Below are 17758 nucleotides of genomic sequence, written 5' to 3' on the forward strand. Positions count from 1 at the left end.
TATCCTGTGCGTAAAGCTACCTGTACTTACATCAACACACACCATACGGCCTTAGATTTCAAGTAATGTCCATGCATACTGAGATTTTTTTCGCCTGCTAAAACTGTCTGGGATCCACTATCGAGAGCATCCATCGCGTTTAATAAAGCGCCGAGATCGGGTGCGATTAAATAATGTCTGAATAAATCCCCAACAATTGCGAATTTGTACTCTTTCCTGTAAAGATGGACCGCATGCTTGAAGAGGGAATGTCGCAGGGCTGACCTGAGTATCTATTGAGCGGCGGCAATATAGACATGGAATGAGAAGCGTACATCGAGAACAATTCCATTTGCTAATCCAATTTTGCGGGTACCACTGTGATAGACTTCGAGATACCCTATGAATTCGTCGAGTTCTTTCACTTTAGGCAGTCGAAGACAGGCCTTCTGTTTCAAGGTTCACATCTAGCACGAAGGTTATCTTCTTGGATCATGGAGTCACTGACACGTCTGTTTGCATGGTATCGCCCGGATGTGCGCTGAATGTCGAGAATGGGACTTGGAAATCAAAAGAGACATAGATATTGTGAATCGTTGTCCGCATCCTGCTTCCAGAGTTACACAGAGTATTTTCAAATGAGAAAAATTTGTCCAAGCGCACATAATTTATTTTGTTGAGGTCATCAAACATGGTTTCTACGTCCTTTTCATCTGCTTCATCTTCATCATCGTCCAGAACATTTGCAATATTGACTTCTTGCACTGCATATGTTAGAACTCGTGATAGACTGACAGAGCACGACGCACTTTTTGCATCAGGATCTGCTGTTTTCTGTCTCTTGGTTTTTTCCTTTATTATGCTATCCGAATTCATCCAGTCCATTTAACCAACATTCTCTATATCAACGATCTCCACATTGTCATCCGCATCAGAATATATCTCTGCGTCTTCGTCCTTCTCTACCTTTGGTTCTTCTCGCTTGATTTTAGGTGGTGCAGTTTGGGATAGACCAGCTCCGAGAGAAGAAGCCTTGATTTTTAATGGTGCCGGAATTGGAGTAGCTGCTGGAGCGAAACGCCGGGAGCTGGAAGTACCCGTCATCACTGGACAGAGAGCGAATGGACCACTCGCAACCATATTAGCAGGAGATCGTGGACTACCACGACCACGACCACTTCCTTCTTCCCAGCCATAGTGATGGAGGGCGTGGAGAAGAATATTATCGCCCTAGAGAAGGAGATCGTCGATCTTGAAAAGCAACTTTCCGAACTTTGCGAAAAGTACAACCAGCTCGCTCTGTATGGGAGCTTCATTAGCTACATCACTTCTGCAATCCGTCTATTGAAGCTTCGTCAGGAGACAATGAAGAAGGAGGGTGCAGACGCAGAGTCGTTGCAGAGAATGGCCAATAGGATTAAGCGGTTGGAACACAAGAGACACGTTCTCGAAGAGGCTGAGAACCCGAGGAAGCAGAAATTAAAGGCTTTGCTCGGTCTTTGAAATATGCACTTCAAAGATTGCTGAGTGCCACGAATTGTAATATACCGACTGCTGTAACTCACAATAAATTGAATAATGACCATTTGGCCTTACACTTGTTAGGCCCCGGCAGTTGTGCTATCTCGAAACATAAAACATCGTACGTCGTCGATGCAAGGTGCCAGGTAATCTGAATGTCGATTGTATTTAATGAGGTTCACCCACATAGGCTAAGTTGATTGGGAAATAGTTATATATGGTGCAGCAAATAAAGGATCGTTCGTACAACAGGACAATGCGCCTGCAAGAGAATCATTGTAGCAAACGGGTAGACACATAGTATCGTATCATTCAAGCTAAGAGATACAGTATGAGCAAGAAGGGTCAGTGGAAAACGTGAGAAGAACTCACTATAACACGAAGTGCCAAAAGAGGAAAGCAGCGGAATTTATCACGACTGTTTTCCTTCCATTGCTTCCTCAACAAGTTCTCCGACCCACTTCTCGAACCGTTCTTGGTCCATATTACCCTCCTCGTCAAAAAAGGCATTATAATCTTCCACTCTCTGAGTTTTACCCTTGGCAAGCAGAGACTTTCCGTTGCTAGCAGAGCGAACATATGAGATGGAGAGGTTGTAACAGGGTGGCGTCGACGCTTTGGCAGGGATCGTTCGTGATGTCAGCATTATCCTCTCAGACATAATCTGTAAAAAGGAAGATAAATCGAGGTCTCGTGCGACCAAATTACGCAAAATTGAAGCACGTACCCGTCGAGAAAATGTCTTGCGCTTGCCTACGTAGACGATCTCACCCTCGATGAAATACGCGTAGAGAGATTGCACGAGCGTCAAGAAGAAATAACTGAAAAAAGTCAACGTCTTGAAGTTTGAACGGGGACTCGACCCAAACATACAGTATCAGCCCCATCCATACGACCGGCTTTGATTTCTTGAAATCAAATTTATATCCGTAGAACGCTGTGCCTCCAGCGACGAAAACACTTGTCCATCCCAGACCCAATCGGACGTCTGTATGGAGATGGATTTGGTTGAATAGTTCTGGGCGGGAAAGGTACTGAAATCCAGTTTAAGTTGAATTCCAAGAGCTCGAGGGTAAAACCTACACGTTTCACTGCATCATCGCAGGCATTTTTTAGTTCTGTGACATTCGCATTGTTGACTTTGATGACTTCGCGGTCTTCGGGAGCGATGACGATGCTCAGAGGGTCAGTTGGTTTATCAGTGAAGACGGAGCTGCTGGACTTAATGATCTGGCTGTATGTTCATTTTCTACTTTCTTTGAGCGAGCCATAAACGATACAGGAAACTGTGCAAGGATGAAGAAGTCAAAGTCAATGAGCGTGTCAAGAACAGCGCCACGTGGCGTTCTGGAAGATCACGCGTGACGTTCTTTCACCTCAATGAACCGCCATATCGTTATATTGGGTGGTGGTCTTTCCGGACTTTCGTCCGCTTTCCACCTTTCGCGTCGCTATCCTGAAGCACTGATTACCTTGGTGGAAAAGACGCATCGGCTCGGAGGATGGATCTCCACTGAGAGGGTTCAAGTTCGCGACGGAAGCGGTCATATTGCTGACATTCTACTGGAATCTGGTTCTCGAACGCTAAGACCGAACGCGAAATCAGTACTAGAACTGGTGCGCACGATAAAGGTCCTGAATATACGGGCTATTTACTGAGGTCAGATACATGTCCTTGGACTCAAAACATCAATAATAACAGCGCCAGTTACCTCATTAGCAGCAAAGAACCGATACCTTCAAATCCTCGAAACACAAGGGCTTATCACTCTACCAAATACTCTGACATCGGTATTTTCTCTTCCCATGCGGACAATGTCACTTCCGCACGGAGCCTGTGAAACGAAGAAATAGACCCAGCGGCATAATTGATGAATCCGTGGACAGTTTCATGACCCGCCATTTTGGGCCTATTTTTGCTTGCACTTTCGGCAGCGCTTTAGTGCACTGTATCTATTCTGCTGATTCCCGACAACTGAGTGTGCGCGCTGCCTTTCCATCACTGTGGGCTATGGAGTACCGAGGCTTTGGCAGTTTGCGTCGCAGTGCAAGGGTTGGACGACTTCCCGCCAGATATTCTCACAGTGCCACTGCAGGAACAACGCCATCTCATTTTCCTCTATCTGCTTCTAACAAGCGGAAGCGCACTTACTCTACATCTAAAGAACGATCTACGGGCAGGGCCTCCAAACGTTCACATATCATTCAAGCTGATACCCCAACCACCAAGTATTCGCCTCATGCAGACCGTAATAATACATCTTCTGCTTCCGCACGATCTCAACGGTATCAGCGTCGTCACCCCAGCGTCTTCAACGTAGCAGTTTCAGAGACGGACACCTCACAGGCCATCGCATCCACATCCTATCTTCCACCACTTGTCGTAAATAGCCCGATTGACTCAACGCAACGGCGAACTCGAAGGAAGGAAAACTTTCTCGGAGAGAGGATTATCACAGTCCGTATTTCCTATTGCTCAAGTCTTTCGAATTGCTGATTTTTACTAGGGTTCTCGAGGCTCGACGTGGGACTCGGTGAAACGACCTGCGGATACATCTCCTTCCGTCCACACACCTCGGACTTCCACTCTGAAGGGTAAAGAACGAAATCCCGGTCCATCCTCTGTTGCTTATGACAATGCTTCTCTATCATCCTGTCCCAACTTCAGTATGGGAAAATCCAATCAAGTCGCTGACGATGACTCACCGGAACCCTTGCGGAGCAAACTTACTCCGCCTCCACAGAAAACTACAGAACTCCCTGTATCTATTGGCGCTGATAACGAAGCGACACAGTCGGTCATGAAATCACAGAGTCCTTCACCACTTCGTCGGTTGCGCAGCCTAGCCCAGACCACAGCGAAAGCATCGTTGACGAAGCGAACGAGAGCTTCAAGTACCGGAGTGCCAACAGGCAAGAAGAAGCCAGATGTCGTTGAGATAGAAGGTGATATCCAGGACGAAGAAGACTCCGATGCATCAACCCCTTCCGAGGATGTGGAAGCCGTGACCACTATTCCATCGGAACCAACGATCCCCAAAGCTGCAACTCTTCCCTATCCAATGTCTCTTCCGAATCCGATTCCCACATTAACTGTGACCCCCCCCTATCCCGCCAAACTCACCTCCTCCGGTATCCACCTCAGACCCCATCCCGTACAATCATTGTTCTGTTCCTTCTATCGAAGGTCCAAAAAAGCCAGTCAAAACATAGGCTGGAATTGGCCTACCGGAACACAACTAGTCGTACCAGTCAAATCTTGTGCTTGGGAGGACGCATTATCATCCGCACAATCTGAAGCATCTTCCTCTCCAGATGACGCCCAGCGTGGTCGCAAAGCTATTCGAAGCCCGCGAGCAAGACGCCCTAGACAAAAGCCTCGTCAAGTTGCCCGGGTCACTGAAAGGCCCTCCGAAACACTTCTCACGCTTGCCTGTCGTGAGAGAGTAGACTATTTGTGGGTAACCTCTTGCTCTGCCTGTTAATCATTCGTTAGTCATTGAAATCTATCGCCAACAGAAGATATTACTATATGGAACAACTTAAGGACTACGAGGCGGACCAGGCGTTCCAGTTCTTCACTCGTGTTTCTGCTTCCCCAAGATTCGACTCTAGTGGGGTGTCTTCATTCACATCCGACGCTTCAGTAGTTGCACCTTCACGGCCCCAGTCTCCCACCTGGAGCATCGCATTACACTGGGAGGTTCGCTTGCAAGATGCTGGCGAATGGGATGGGCATATACATGCTATGCATCCTGTATCTCTTCTGACTTCATCCTCCGTGCTACCTCCCTCCATACTTGAATCTCGCAACGCCAATCAAGATGTGTCTGATCGGGAGTTGGACTTCAGAACAGAGGACTGCTTTCCATTTGAGTTGGCTGAAAGCGATGAAGAAGAAGAAGAGCATGCAGAACAGCCTTCATTGTCCGACCCTCCCAGTGATTTGGAACCTAGCACCGGAGCGAACATCGAGGAAGAACATGAGGACACAGAAAATGACGAAACGGATGAAAGCGAAGACCCTTCTTCTGTGCATGGTGAAAATGAAATTGAATTAAACCTGCCTGTGTACATGCCGACACCCTAATCTTTGGCAGAAGCATTGACTCCTCTGGATCCATCCGAGTCCCGCAGAATTTTACGACAGACGTTTTTGCGCTACCAGTACCTCTGCCACCTAAGAAACCGGAAACTCCCCAAGACCTGCCACCTTTCATCACTAGATCTCCTTCTTTTGAAGAAAAAACACCCTTTGCATCTCCTCCTTTATCCATTCCTCCCCCTCCTTTAGCTACTATTGTCCCTGCACAATCAAGACTATATGAGGCTAATCAACTTAGCGAGACCTTCCAGCAAGAAATATTACCAGATTATCAGGCAGTTAAAGTCTGAGAATTATCCCAAAATGACGACCCACCGGCTTTTTCTTCATCAGCGTCTACTGCTGTACTCCGTGCTGAGATCCTGCGGTAAGCCGATATCCGTCTTCGTACACCCTATTCGAGGCTTTTGAATTATGCTTCTAGGAAGTTGGGTTCAATAGGACATGGCACTCCTATCAACCCAAATAGACGAAGGAATTTGATCGTTTGGCTTGAGGATCTGAAAGCTGTCAACAATGCCCATGCCATATCAGAAAAAGTGTTCGTGCAGCATGGCCCTGAGCGACTGCGTCCAGTAGGCTCTTCCGCGTGGTATGCTATGCACTTTCCGTCAACGCTTTCCTCCCAACCTGTACTCAAATCGACTGCTGTCAAGCCCGATGCTTTCATAACGTCGACAGGTCCTACTGCATCGTCACCACCAGCACTTTTGGCTGGAGCCCAGCAACAACAGCTGGAAGCGCAAACGTCTTTCGAAACTAATTGGCCTCCAAAGTCTGACTGTTCATTTGACTCTTGTGCCTCCAAATTCCATTGCGATCAAGAAGGAGGCGTATGTAGGATGGACTGGCATGGCTTCTGCGTCGTCTCTGGCCCAATTTAACGTCTCGGACCTCACGGAAAAAGGTCTTGAAACAATCGAGATTGACCCACAGTACTCACAGAGCTTGGGATTTGCTCACGGAGATATTGTTAGCGTCTCTCCATTTCACTAGAGTTGCAATTGACGCGAATCAGGTTGAAATTGGCTTACTTCATGACATGGCTTTTGCAAAGTCTGTGGCGACCGAACCTTTGACCTCAGACGATTGGGAGATTATTGTATGTTGGTCTATGATTTCGGTTGAATCTTCGTTGATTCATTGCCTAGGAAATCCATGCATCTCACGTAGAATCTTCTCTTCTCTCTCTCAAGTCCGCGTAGCAAAAGTAGGCCAGGTGATCGATGTATGGGTTCTGGGCAGGACACGCGTTCGACTCAAGATAGGCACGTTTATCGTGCCCTTTTGCTTATACCCTAAATTTAATAACCGTCGTAGTATCCCTTACTCCCCAAGCCAAAAACGACGCACTTCTTCTAAGTACCAACACCGAAGTCTCCATTTCACCTAAATTGCATGCCAATAGCTGCTGCTCTCCATCCATTGATTAGTACTGCTCGTGTCTTTGAGGAAGTGGTCAATGTGACTCCACCAAATAAGGATGCACGTAGAGATGTAAGATCCATCATCATTGTCTCCTGAATACTTTGCTGAATCGTAATCTAGATCGTTTCGAAGATTATACACGATCGTTTGGTTGCGGCAAATGATTTGGCTCAGTCATCCGAAGCTCCAATTAATTTTACATACCTGGCTACCCAAACCGAAGGTTACTCCGCCACAGACTTGCAGGATTGGCTTCTAGAACCGTGCACCAAGTCACCATGAGATTGGCGAGCGAGAACAAACGAGTGAGTGACCACATACACTACACGCGCTGTCGTCCTCAGATTCCATTGTAGCCTATCATTACTATGGAAGATTTTGAATCTGCGCGCGCAGATTTAATCCCTCTTGCAAGATATAAAATTGGAAAAATCTGTCGTGTCCTGGGCAGATATCGGCGGTGAGGCTTGCCCGTGCCCAGGTGTGAAAGACCAGTGATTGATTTCTTTTCCCAAGGTTTGCATGAAACCCGTCGAATACTTCGTGAAACTTTAGAATGGCCAACAAAGTATGGTCCTATATTTGCTCAATCGCCACTGCGGCTTCGATCTGGGTTCGCCTTTTCTTCATTGCGTTCATGCACGAAATTTATTTTGGGGACAGGCTTCTTCTATTTGGGTATCCTGGATGCGGCAAGACTCTCCTTGCTTCAGCAATAGCGAAAGAACGCGGTGTAAACTTCATTGGCATTAAAGGTCCTGAAATCCTGAACAAGTACATCGGTGCTAGTGAGCAGACTGTGAGTTTCCTCCTAATACAATGCCGGCATGTTATCTAACGCCTCGTTACAGGTGAGAGACATCTTCGAACGTGCTAGTTCCGCGAAACCCTGTGTGCTCTTTTTCGACGAGTTTGATTCCATTGCTCCGAAGAGAGGTCACGATAGCACTGGTGTAACAGACCGAGTAGTCAATCAGATGCTAACGCAGATGGATGGCGCGGAAGGCCTCGATGGTGTTTACGTTCTCGCTGCCACTAGGTGTGTATGACGACGTCTTGGATGTGCATCAATGCTGAGAACAACGGACTAGTCGACCAGATCTCATAGATTCCGCCCTTCTTCGGCCAGGTCGATTGGATAAATATCTTCTCTGCAACATGCCGGACGTCGGTGAACGCAAAGACGTACGTTTATGTGAGACAAGTTTCTCACACTACTGATAAGTGTTACAAAGATTTTAGAAGCTGTCAGGCGCAAGGTTTCCCTTGCACCCTCGGTTGACCTCGATGAAATTGAGCAAGCTACCGAAGGATTTTCTGGTGCTGACTTGCAAGCTCTGATATACAATGCTCATCTTGAGGTCGTCAATGCTGTGATTGTGTCCTCTCCTTCGGGAAAAGATACTGTCCCAACTGAATAAACGGGCAATAAGATACACCACCATTGATGGACACTCGAAGATTATTAGAAGCAAAGCTGAAGAATCAGCGCTTCAAAGAAAAGTCTGTTGCATCCTTTCTCGTCGACAAATTCTGTTTGAATATCGCAATAGCTTCAACAAATACAGGCTGCAAGCCAACCGATACAAGAACGGGTTGATGACCGTGTCGATGCTGTACCACACAAGGTGTGTTGTCTGCATTGTTGCTACACAAATTTTAGCCGAACTCTGCGCTTCAGCAGCAAATCATGCAAGATCACATCCGCCATGTCCTCAAGACGATCAAGCCTTCTGTTTCTACAGAAGAGCGACAACGCTTGGATAAGATGTGAGCCATTTTCTGAACCTCTTTTTGATTCTCATAAGCTAACGTTCCAAAGATATCGTACATTCATCTTTGATCGTGGTAATGTTCCGTCTGCGCCTTCAGACTATGATGGTGTAGGGAATAGATCTACACTCATGTAGACGATAACAGGTGATATTGATTTTTTGGGGGAGTACGGGAATGCAGCAACTTTTTATTTTTGAAAAGTCGAAGTTGTATCTACGGCCCACGCGGTAGTAACCGATCCCAAGCTTCCAAGGTTAACTTCCCTTCGTGCGTAATGACCTCGAAGGCCTCTCGTATATGGGCATCCTGTGTGAAAGCTGACCCGATGGCGAGCCTGATGCAAAAGTGACCATTCAAAACAGTCTGAGTAAGGAAAATATCTTTCCGAACACTTATCCTTCCGTAAAATAATTTATTAAGATCATTCAACGCATCTTCTGGAAGGGTTGCTTGATTGAGCGTAGATGGTCTGGGATTGATACGAAAGACTGAAAGCGCCAACGAAGGAGGAGCACAAAGTGAAAGCATATCCGAGGACGAGACAAGCTTGACAAAAACTTTGTTGAGATTAACTGCCTGCATGATAAGAATTATTCAGGACGGTGATAATCGAGTATAGCGAGCTACTAGGTATTACCTTGCGGATGTGTTTCTGGAAGCCTTCCACTCCGTATCCCCGTAGAACGAACCATAATTTGAGAGAACGATAACGGCGTCCCAAACCCAGATGCCAATTTCGATAATCAATAACGGTTCCTAGAAAATACTAAGGTGCAGCCTGAATGATGTTTTATTTCTACTCACCAGCGTCTCCTTGCGCTGTGCGTAGAAAGGGACAAGTGATATCCAAAGCATCAACTAGATGTTTTCGATCTCGCACCCACAAAGGACAAGCATCAAAATTTGTGAGCCCCCACTGCAAAGGATGAGGCTCAGTAGACTATTCGATCCTAATACCAAGAAGCACTTACTTTGTGAAAGTTTGTAGAGAAAGAATCTGCAATTGCATTGATATCTTTCAAATAGCACATTTCTCGAAACTCAGGGCAGACTAAGGCCATCCCAGCCCATGCCGCGTCGACATGAATTTTGATATCAGGAAAGTTAATGACTTTTGCTACCTATAAGAGTCTGGTATACTTTTTTCTCGACTGTCACGTACTCACTGTTCTAATTTCGGCAATATTGTCTACTGCACCGGAAGATGTTGTGCCAATAGTAGCAACTACAAAGAAAGAAAGGTAAGCGGAGCATTCTCGTTGCAACATGTGAATCATTGAACTCAAGATGAAGGGATGAAGGCCCTTTTTCTTGTCTTCCTCCAGCGCACCACGCAGAGTGTGACCTCTCAGCGAGAAATTGTCCTCCCTGGTAACCTCCAAAGCGCGAACAGTAAGTCCGAGGATCACACCAGCCTTTGAACCGAGCGAGTGTGTTTGTGTGGAAGTGTAAATCCTCATGTCTTCTAACTTTGTATCAGGGTGTGCAGCCTTGTAGGCCGTGCGGGCAGCTATGATTGCGACCAGCGCAGCCTCAGAAGCCGTATTCTGTACATCGTCGGCGGATCATTTTTGGTGCCCGGGGTAGCAAAAAGCAACACACCTGGAAACATCCACCGCCTACGCCTGATGCATTCAAGAAGGAAGAACTCAAACCCAACATTTTGGAAGCCCAATCGAGGACGATCGATTCTAGTTCGGTGCAAGATGGGCTTGACAGCCACTGACGATTACCATCAGAGTAGATAAAGTAGAGATCCTAGACGCTACGAACATTGAAACCAGGATTGCTGACGCTACTTGCGTAAAGATCACCCAAAACACCTTCGAAGCTAAAGCCCTATCTAACAGTTGAACTCGGTGAGTAGGAATATCGAGGAACGATTGAACTCACAGCAGGAAAATAAGCCAAGAAGGATGGGTGTTGCCAATGGGTGTATCCTATTAGTACTGAGAATGGTCGATCAACACGCAGTGGATATATGAATTTTGACCTTTGACAATCAATTTTTGATAATCCTCTGCAATCTGCGAGAAATCCTCCCCAGATTCGGGAGCACTGGCAGGACCAAATATAGCATAATTAGGCTGTAACGCAGGCAGCAGTGCCGATTCACAACGGAGCAAAGGACGTAGATAGCCAGGCTCAACATCCGGGAGAACGGGAAATTTGGATTCCTGCAAAGCATAGTAATAGTCACAAATGCGATCTATTGCCTCGTAACTGAATCGGTGATTAGCTCGATGATAGTGAATCCACAGACACCACATAGATACCCTGCTTTTCTGAACCTGGTAGAAGATCGAAGTCAATCATACGACCAGGCTGGAAATGGAGCGGCTCACTGTTCGATATTCATCTTACACTAAGCCGCAAATTTGAGAATAACTTTTGAGGTGATGGAAGCTGAATGCAGGCCGCGGCTGCCTACAAAAGGATGACTAATGTTCTTTCCGGATTTCTCGTTTCAGCGATGACTGGACTCCTGTGTATGTGCTCTCCCGGTGTACAAATATGACTAGCCAAATTGCCTGTGAACGAGCGAATTCGTATCGGCTTGCGGTATCCTTGATTTCAATTACTGGACTTCCTGTCCTCATGAACCCGCAGAAATACTTTCTTCCAATAATAAGTGCCTTGACCTACCTTTTACTTACACAAGGTCATCCAGAACTACTCCAGAAACTCGTAGTAAGGAGATGGAGGTTGGTCAATCGATCAATTTCCCAAGATTTACCGTTTTAAGGTTACAAGTGTAGCGTTGCACCGCCCTATGTAGCGCACCGGCGTAACAACTTGAGCCTCAGAGGGCATATCGTTCAAATTTTGGCGAACTCGTTGGCGCTGAGCGTGGTTGGATGCTCAATGAAATGTTCAGACGCAGGACGAAATGAAAGTTGTTCTTACAGGCCGCCGCAACAAGATCGTTGATACCTGCATATTTGTACATCGATATATAGGATAGGATAGGATAGGATATATATATTATCACACCGCAGCCCGCAAACGCAGATGACCATTGTCAATTCCAATTTCAGTATCTGAAGTATAGGATGACTAATTTTACTCGGCTCAGCTCAACACCCTCATTTCCACCAATGTCCTACGCACGCTCCTTGGCGAATTCAGGCATCCAGCTTGGTGAATATCACCCCGACGTTTTTCGGTACATGAAACTGACTCAATATATGCAGCAAACGCGTATCCGCTCGCGGCGTCTTTGCTTCTGGGTTTCGGAGCAATCACTATAGCCAAGTTCTGTTATAGGACCCTTTCAGTTTTCCTGTAGATATTCGTTCTTCCCGGTCAAAGTGTGAGAGATAACCCGTTACAGATTCGTTCAAAGCATTGATGTTCCTATAGCTCAAGCGATACGGTGCGAAGAAGGGAGCATGGGCAATTGTCACGGGTACCTCGGATGGAATTGACAAAGAATTTGCGTTCCAACTGGCTAAAGCAGGCTTTAATGTCTTTTTAGTCGCTAGAAACCTAGAGTTATTGGATACTGCTGCTGCTGAGATCGGTACGTGGCCGTGATCCTGAAATTGGATGCTCTCAAAAGCTGAATTGTGTGTGTATGGATTAGCCAGCAAGTACTCCGTGTCAACCCAAACTGCTTCAATAGACTTTGCGAAAGATGACGATGCTGCCTATGAAATTCTTAGTCAGAAGTTTCAGGGACTTGATGTTGGTGTCTTGGGCAAGCGTTCTCGCGTTCAGAAACTGTTCGCTACAATTTACATTCTGCAACAGTCAACAATGTTGGGAAATCGCACGCGATGCCTGTCTATCTCGTTGACACACCCAAAGAAGAGATGGCTGACATTGTCTCCATTAATGTAAACGCTACAATGAGAGTCACGTATTCCATTCTTCCTGGCATGATTCACGGGTGCGTAATCAACGTACTATCCGTCGTAGAATCGATGTCTTACGCGTCATCACAGGAAGCGAGGACTGATATTGAACATAGGCTCTTTCGCAGGAGCCATCCCTTCTCCCATGTTGGCCACTTATTCGGGAACCAAGGCTTTCCTTGCTACTTTCACCAGCGCTCTCGCAGAAGAAGTCCGACAACATGGAATCACGGTGGAACATATCAACACCTACTTTGTGGTATGCCACATTCGAGAATCGCGTTTTTCAAGGTGTTCTGACTTCTGACGCCGATTAGGTCTCAAAATTATCCAAGATTCGCAAATCCTCAACTTTGATTAGCATGTTCGCTGAGTTCTTGTAAGATTTCGTTCCCTTGCTGAGCAGATGCAAGAGGGAAGTTATCTTTGCAGACAGCGACAATACTAAACACGACCGTTATGATCTGCGTAATATTCTCGTTGAGTGTCGGAGAAGGCGTGGGACTCCGCACTCTGGACAGGACACTCTGGATGGCGTAGACTATTGTTTCGGTTTGGGTTTCTAAATATGGCTGCAAGAAGAGTATACGTTAAATTAGTTATCCAAATCGATGAATAGATGGAATTTTCACCTTTACTTCGACCCAATTATCCTCTGTCCCATCCCCATCGCTAACTGTGCTAGCAGTATTGGGTGGATGATCAAGTATCGGAGGTGGGGAGTTCGTCTTTTCAAAGCTGGAATTATCAGATGGAGTTCGGCGAGCGTGTTCATCAGAGAAACGACCTGATGGATACATCGACGGATTCTCATACCACGAACTACTGCCAAACGCAGACGATGCAGCACTGCCCTTCCGTTGATGATCCTTGTCATTGACGGATCGGAGGCTTGGTGTAAATCCGTTCGTAGCTGATGGACCAGGGGAATACGTTGATGAGGCAAACTGTTCTTGCTCGGCTTCGGTTGCCTTACGGATGAAAATTATTTTCCCAATATGTGTAATAGTGGCGGCTACATGACTAGCTGCAGCATCCAATAAACTAACTGGTGACATTCCCGAGCTAGTGGCGTAAGTTTTGGAAGCAGTGACGAGGTTGCTGAGAGTAGCGTCAGCTCGTTCGCGTAGCATATGGAGGGTGTCTACGTCAACGTTCGCCTGAGATGGCCTTCTCTCATACGCCCGAACATCATGGATGATATTCGTGACAGCGTTGACAACGAATTTCATGGGAGAGAGGACCGTTGTGGGAGCGTTTGAGCGGCCTGCAGTCAACAATCCATCAACGGCGGATAAGAAAGCAGTGACATGAATGTCGAGAATACCACCGTCAACACTGACAGGGAGTTGGTCTTCAAGTTTGTCTATCTTCGGCGCTTGCAAAAACAGCTGGGATATGGCTATTGATAGCGACCGTTAGTCGAGCGCGGAGGACTAACATTATATAGGTTCATACCTTTAACACTCCGTAACTCAGTCTTAACCTGTTCGTACTTCCGCTTGTACTCTTTGAACTGATTGTCCAGATCTCGTATGACCACCAGATCCGAGTCTTTGGCAGTCATTAGCTCATCGTTCCGTCGATGAGGCCTTGCATATCAGAACGCAGTTGCTCAACTACCTCCACGTCGGCCTAGGAATTGTTTGAAATCACAGTACAGATATTCAAGATGGCAACATACCGCTCCGCCTTGTCCATTGGCTCTTTCTTCTTCGAGGCTCTCCAATCTATCTCGCAAAATTTGAAGTTCATCTTCATCTTCTCGAGCTCGCCGAGACTCTCGCTCATTTTCTCTCTGTCGTATCTCTCGAAGATCATCAAGCTCCTTGTGCAAGGCACGCATGGCCGATTTTTGTTCTTCTGCTCTCTACAATGGAATTAATGAGCTAGTCCAAGATCGTAGCAAAGGGTGCATACCCGTAAAACACTGGCCAACTCCTCTTCCAATTACCGGACCCTCATTTCTGATTCTGATAGTTTGAATTGAGTCTGCGGAGAGTCACCAAGGTCTCGCTGCAAATTTGATATCTGCGTTTGCATGGTGGCGATCCTGAATTCATAATCCCGCCGCATCTTCTCGTTCTCTTCGACGACACTGGCGCGACCACCCATTCTATTAGAATAAGCATTGACGGATCTGTCTGAGTTGGCGGAATTTCGACCATAAAATAATGGCTTGTTGTAAAAGTCGTCACCGCTTCTGGTGGATGGACCATCTTCATGTTCATCAGTCTTCAGCTTTGCGCTCAATCCACTGAGACCGACTGCAGGACTGTTGGGACTCATCGGGCTAGCGTAGTTACTCGCGCTATCAGGATCATCATCTGTGAATCCTAGAGAAAAACCGCGAGTCTGGCGCGTGTCGCGACTTCTATCCCTCTCATCGTTGATCGAACTACCACTCTCGCGAGCATCACGTCCATATGGAACCTCTATATACTCCTCTTCCATTGTACTCGTGTTGGGGATAATCATCCTACTGGTTGTCATAGTACTTTGGGCGGCAGTAGCAGTGCTGTCACTGTTTCCGCTCATACTGGCAGCAGCACTAGGCCGCCGACTGTATTCTCGTTCTCGTTCCCTATCCTCTGATCTCCGGGTAGTTGTGTCCTGGGACGCCTTTCGCCGGGATAATATGCTTGAAGCATAATTATCATCGTTCGTCCTTCCGCCATAGAGATCCTCGCTAGGATGGCGACGATCCCGTGATGGTCGCCGACTAGACACGCTGCCACCATAGCCACTGTCAGACGGGTGATCAACCGAAGCCCGTCCAGACGTTCGAGAAGTGTTTGCAGCACGAGGAGTTGTTGTGGAAGGAAATCCAGGGGCAGGATAGTCGTCGTAATTAGATCCAACTGAAGTCCTTCCTGCTGGCTGTGAAAGAAAACTAAATAATTGTTTCTGACTGCAAGAAAATAGTGAACGCACATCTTCTTTGAATTCCGGATATCTCCTCGCGAACTCAAAGTAAACATCGCTGGAAAGATCCTCGAATCTTGAAGTCGGAAGCGTGGCCAGCTTCTGTCGAGCCTGGTTACGTTTTGGATGAAATTCTTCTCTCACTGGAAGGAAAGGCACTGAAGACGTAAAAAAAGGTGAGAACCAGACTCAATGGAGAGCAAGGAAATCAACTTGCCTTCTTTGTCGCTCTTTCTGCGGATAAGTTCATCATAAACGTCGATGGATAATTCGTGGAATTGTTGAATGGTAAGTCGGGTGAGCTTTTGTCTTGCGGTTAAGCGGGAATTGGGAAGGGCTAAGCGAAGAGAGTTTAAGTATTATGCAACTGCAGGGAGCGATAGACGAACATCGGGCAAGATAGGCCGCAAGATACTGGCTTAGTTCATCGAAATGGATCTTGGATATGGAGCGATAGTCGATCTGAGGTACAGGAGGAGCATTTTTGCTGAATGGTCTATACGAATCCGTACGATAGTTGGAAATGCCCGAAAAGGCAATGGGCGTCGGCGACAGGGCTCTGGACTGTGAGCGTTTCATTCTGCTCGACAGAAAGTGGCGGCGCGGTTATTATGAGGAAGGGAATCCGAGAAGAGAGTATCTCATTTAGTTTGTTGTTCAATAAATAACCGCTAGCAACTGAACATCAGGTACACACGCCGTGCAAGCGGGTAGCAATTGCGTTCCAGTGGAAACGCTGGCCGTTGCTAGACAAAAAATCTCCCCAGAACTCATCGGGGCTACTAGATCGATAGCGTGCTGCAACATACTATCGAATGATTCAATAGATAGTGTATGGGTTGAAATGGAGGAACATACCTTCCACTCAATCCACGATTTTTTTTAACCAGCCCCACGCACCGCCTTTCTTCCTGCAGAAGACATCGTGCCAATACCGGAGTGCAATAGTGACACCATTGATATTGAGAAGGTTCTTCCCGCAGTCAGATGGGTCCCAGTTCAGGCCCTCGTCATCCCATACTTTATCCAAATGAGCAATGTTGGTGGCAAAAGATATCTGTCGAGCCTCACGAACATCACAAAATTTATACTTGATAACCTGTCCATATCCAATGGTTAGGTACTCAACTCTATCAAGCTCCGATGCGTCGTTGGAGGGTACGTTGTTTGCCAAGAAGTGAGTGGGTGGCACTGCACCACCTGCAGGTGCCATATCGCTCATTATAACCTCGTTCGAAACTACAGCATTGCGAGGTACTGTCATAGGACTGGAGGGAGCACCATGCTGGCTTGCAAAACCAGTGGCCAAAGCGAGGGGAGGAGCATGCTGGCACGATGCACAGCCATGATTGGGAAACTTTGTCATAGGAGTGGGAGCGAGGAGAGGAGCAGGTTGATTGAGGTCAGATGCACTGGTTTGAGCACATAAGCTTGCTGCTCACAGAGCGCAAGGATAAGCTTACAGGATATAGTCCCAGCACCGCGGTATGCAAGCGAAGCTGGCACCGGCCCAGGGAGAGGGATGCTCGGGATTATACCTAGCGCAGGAAAGTTAGGCATGCTGTCACAAGGGAGTACAAAAATCGCGACATACTGGCTGTACTTGATGACTGCACAAGCTTTCCATGCGATGCGAGAGGAGTTTGCAATGTTCGTGAGGAGCCAACTGTCAAACTTTGAACAACAGTTGTAAGGCTGGCGATTTGTTGGGACATGGACTGTAGATTCTCCGCTATCTTCACCTGCCCAAGCAGAACAACAATAAGAAACAGCTGACAGGAGAAGAGTAAGAGCACAGGCTACGTACCTTGGTTGCTGCCTTTTCTTTAGCCTGTTCCTCTTCCCGGGCTTCTCTTTTTCGGGTAAGCTCCTCACGCGGGATGTAGGGATGGGACTCGTGGAATTCTTTTGCCTATGATAACAACAAACCAATGAAGTTGAAGCTCGAAAATCACAGACTACTCACCCAGCGACGAAGCCCATTATTTTCTTCCAAAGTTCCCATATCCTTTGAACGTTCTGTGTCGAACAGCACTGTACCGATTGAAGGATGGAAGCCCCATTAAGTCGTTCCTTCGCATGACTGAAGGCTTCAACTTTTTAACCTTCGGGGTCACGGTCGCGGTCGTTGGGATTTCCTTGGTCTTTGGTTTGTTCTTGAAGATAC

General features: G+C 46.9%; 11 protein-coding genes across 11 annotated transcripts; 6 read left to right on the forward strand and 5 right to left on the reverse strand.

Annotated features, from left to right (window-relative positions):
• Positions 1 to 107: 107 nt before the first annotated feature.
• On the reverse strand, positions 108 to 395 carry C8R40DRAFT_989259 (uncharacterized protein; the record flags this gene model as incomplete). The annotated part of the gene is made up of 2 exons (XM_046236706.1): positions 108 to 272; positions 315 to 395. Coding segments are annotated over 2 exons (246 nt in total), but the record flags the coding sequence as incomplete, so codon positions are not given.
• Positions 396 to 864: 469 nt separating this feature from the next.
• On the reverse strand, positions 865 to 1173 carry C8R40DRAFT_1198396 (uncharacterized protein; the record flags this gene model as incomplete). The annotated part of the gene is made up of 1 exon (XM_046233096.1): positions 865 to 1173. A coding segment is annotated over one exon (309 nt), but the record flags the coding sequence as incomplete, so codon positions are not given.
• A 6-nt stretch (positions 1174 to 1179) lies between these two features.
• C8R40DRAFT_1071083 (uncharacterized protein) lies at positions 1180 to 1482 on the forward strand (the record flags this gene model as incomplete). The annotated part of the gene is made up of 1 exon (XM_046226303.1): positions 1180 to 1482. One exon carries the CDS (start codon positions 1180 to 1182, stop codon positions 1480 to 1482), a length of 303 nt encoding a protein of 100 aa, XP_046084191.1.
• Positions 1483 to 1897: 415 nt separating this feature from the next.
• C8R40DRAFT_1198403 (microsomal signal peptidase 25 kDa subunit-domain-containing protein) lies at positions 1898 to 2771 on the reverse strand (the record flags this gene model as incomplete). Its single annotated transcript, XM_046233097.1, has 5 exons — positions 1898 to 2164; positions 2228 to 2321; positions 2374 to 2534; positions 2584 to 2677; positions 2710 to 2771. The coding sequence occupies 5 exons, from the start codon at positions 2769 to 2771 to the stop codon at positions 1913 to 1915; spliced, it is 663 nt and encodes a 220-aa protein (XP_046084192.1). The 3' UTR covers positions 1898 to 1912.
• C8R40DRAFT_393244 (uncharacterized protein) lies at positions 2702 to 3247 on the forward strand. The gene is made up of 3 exons (XM_046234909.1): positions 2702 to 2736; positions 2796 to 3160; positions 3209 to 3247. The coding sequence occupies exon 2, from the start codon at positions 2881 to 2883 to the stop codon at positions 3157 to 3159; it is 279 nt and encodes a 92-aa protein (XP_046084193.1). The 5' UTR covers positions 2702 to 2736; positions 2796 to 2880; the 3' UTR covers position 3160; positions 3209 to 3247.
• Positions 3248 to 3391: 144 nt separating this feature from the next.
• Positions 3392 to 6810, forward strand: C8R40DRAFT_1172744 (uncharacterized protein; the record flags this gene model as incomplete). The annotated part of the gene is made up of 8 exons (XM_046231904.1): positions 3392 to 3958; positions 4008 to 4946; positions 4997 to 5540; positions 5939 to 5972; positions 6030 to 6353; positions 6382 to 6577; positions 6624 to 6707; positions 6757 to 6810. 8 exons carry the CDS (start codon positions 3392 to 3394, stop codon positions 6808 to 6810), a joined length of 2742 nt encoding a protein of 913 aa, XP_046084194.1.
• Positions 6811 to 7003: 193 nt separating this feature from the next.
• On the forward strand, positions 7004 to 7315 carry C8R40DRAFT_1172745 (uncharacterized protein; the record flags this gene model as incomplete). The annotated part of the gene is made up of 2 exons (XM_046231905.1): positions 7004 to 7102; positions 7154 to 7315. 2 exons carry the CDS (start codon positions 7004 to 7006, stop codon positions 7313 to 7315), a joined length of 261 nt encoding a protein of 86 aa, XP_046084195.1.
• A 126-nt stretch (positions 7316 to 7441) lies between these two features.
• Positions 7442 to 8801, forward strand: C8R40DRAFT_1198411 (P-loop containing nucleoside triphosphate hydrolase protein; the record flags this gene model as incomplete). Its single annotated transcript, XM_046233098.1, has 7 exons — positions 7442 to 7493; positions 7550 to 7646; positions 7697 to 7832; positions 7885 to 8072; positions 8125 to 8218; positions 8269 to 8638; positions 8715 to 8801. Coding segments are annotated over 6 exons (753 nt in total), but the record flags the coding sequence as incomplete, so codon positions are not given.
• Positions 8802 to 8948: 147 nt separating this feature from the next.
• On the reverse strand, positions 8949 to 11569 carry C8R40DRAFT_1113964 (pyridoxal phosphate-dependent transferase). The gene is made up of 13 exons (XM_046228495.1): positions 11155 to 11569; positions 11086 to 11100; positions 10926 to 11032; positions 10803 to 10871; positions 10703 to 10749; positions 10583 to 10648; positions 10412 to 10531; positions 10092 to 10356; positions 9972 to 10034; positions 9781 to 9920; positions 9614 to 9725; positions 9447 to 9565; positions 8949 to 9385 (listed from the first exon to the last, which is right to left on the reverse strand). Exons 1-13 carry the CDS (start codon positions 11166 to 11168, stop codon positions 9023 to 9025), a joined length of 1500 nt encoding a protein of 499 aa, XP_046084197.1. The 5' UTR covers positions 11169 to 11569; the 3' UTR covers positions 8949 to 9022.
• Positions 11570 to 11864: 295 nt separating this feature from the next.
• Positions 11865 to 13030, forward strand: C8R40DRAFT_1113971 (uncharacterized protein; the record flags this gene model as incomplete). The annotated part of the gene is made up of 7 exons (XM_046228496.1): positions 11865 to 11950; positions 12004 to 12086; positions 12173 to 12332; positions 12396 to 12509; positions 12563 to 12701; positions 12757 to 12925; positions 12984 to 13030. Coding segments are annotated over exons 1-7 (755 nt in total), but the record flags the coding sequence as incomplete, so codon positions are not given.
• On the reverse strand, positions 13014 to 16284 carry C8R40DRAFT_1113973 (uncharacterized protein; the record flags this gene model as incomplete). The annotated part of the gene is made up of 9 exons (XM_046228497.1): positions 15981 to 16284; positions 15809 to 15928; positions 15601 to 15749; positions 14621 to 15546; positions 14587 to 14596; positions 14351 to 14536; positions 14125 to 14236; positions 13299 to 14068; positions 13014 to 13238 (listed from the first exon to the last, which is right to left on the reverse strand). Exons 1-9 carry the CDS (start codon positions 16168 to 16170, stop codon positions 13014 to 13016), a joined length of 2688 nt encoding a protein of 895 aa, XP_046084199.1. The 5' UTR covers positions 16171 to 16284.
• Between the last annotated feature and the right edge of the window lie 1474 nt (positions 16285 to 17758).

The sequence above is a fragment of the Lentinula edodes genome (genome assembly GCF_021015755.1).
Source record: "Lentinula edodes strain Le(Bin) 0899 ss11 chromosome Unknown C8R40scaffold_27, whole genome shotgun sequence".
Taxonomy (NCBI): Eukaryota; Fungi; Basidiomycota; class Agaricomycetes; order Agaricales; family Omphalotaceae; genus Lentinula; species Lentinula edodes.

Excerpts from the sequence above, each read along its gene's own strand:
- C8R40DRAFT_393244 (XM_046234909.1), top strand. The coding sequence starts at position 2,881 with ATGAACCGCCATATCGTTATATTGGGTGGTGGTCTTTCCGGACTTTCG.
- C8R40DRAFT_1113964 (XM_046228495.1), bottom strand. Across the intron at positions 10,649-10,702 it reads TCTTGGCTTATTTTCCTGCT|GGCTTTAGCTTCGAAGGTGT; the intron begins GTGAGTTCAATC and ends ACTGTTAGATAG. Across the intron at positions 9,726-9,780 it reads TCTCTACAAACTTTCACAAA|TGGGGGCTCACAAATTTTGA; the intron begins GTAAGTGCTTCT and ends CATCCTTTGCAG.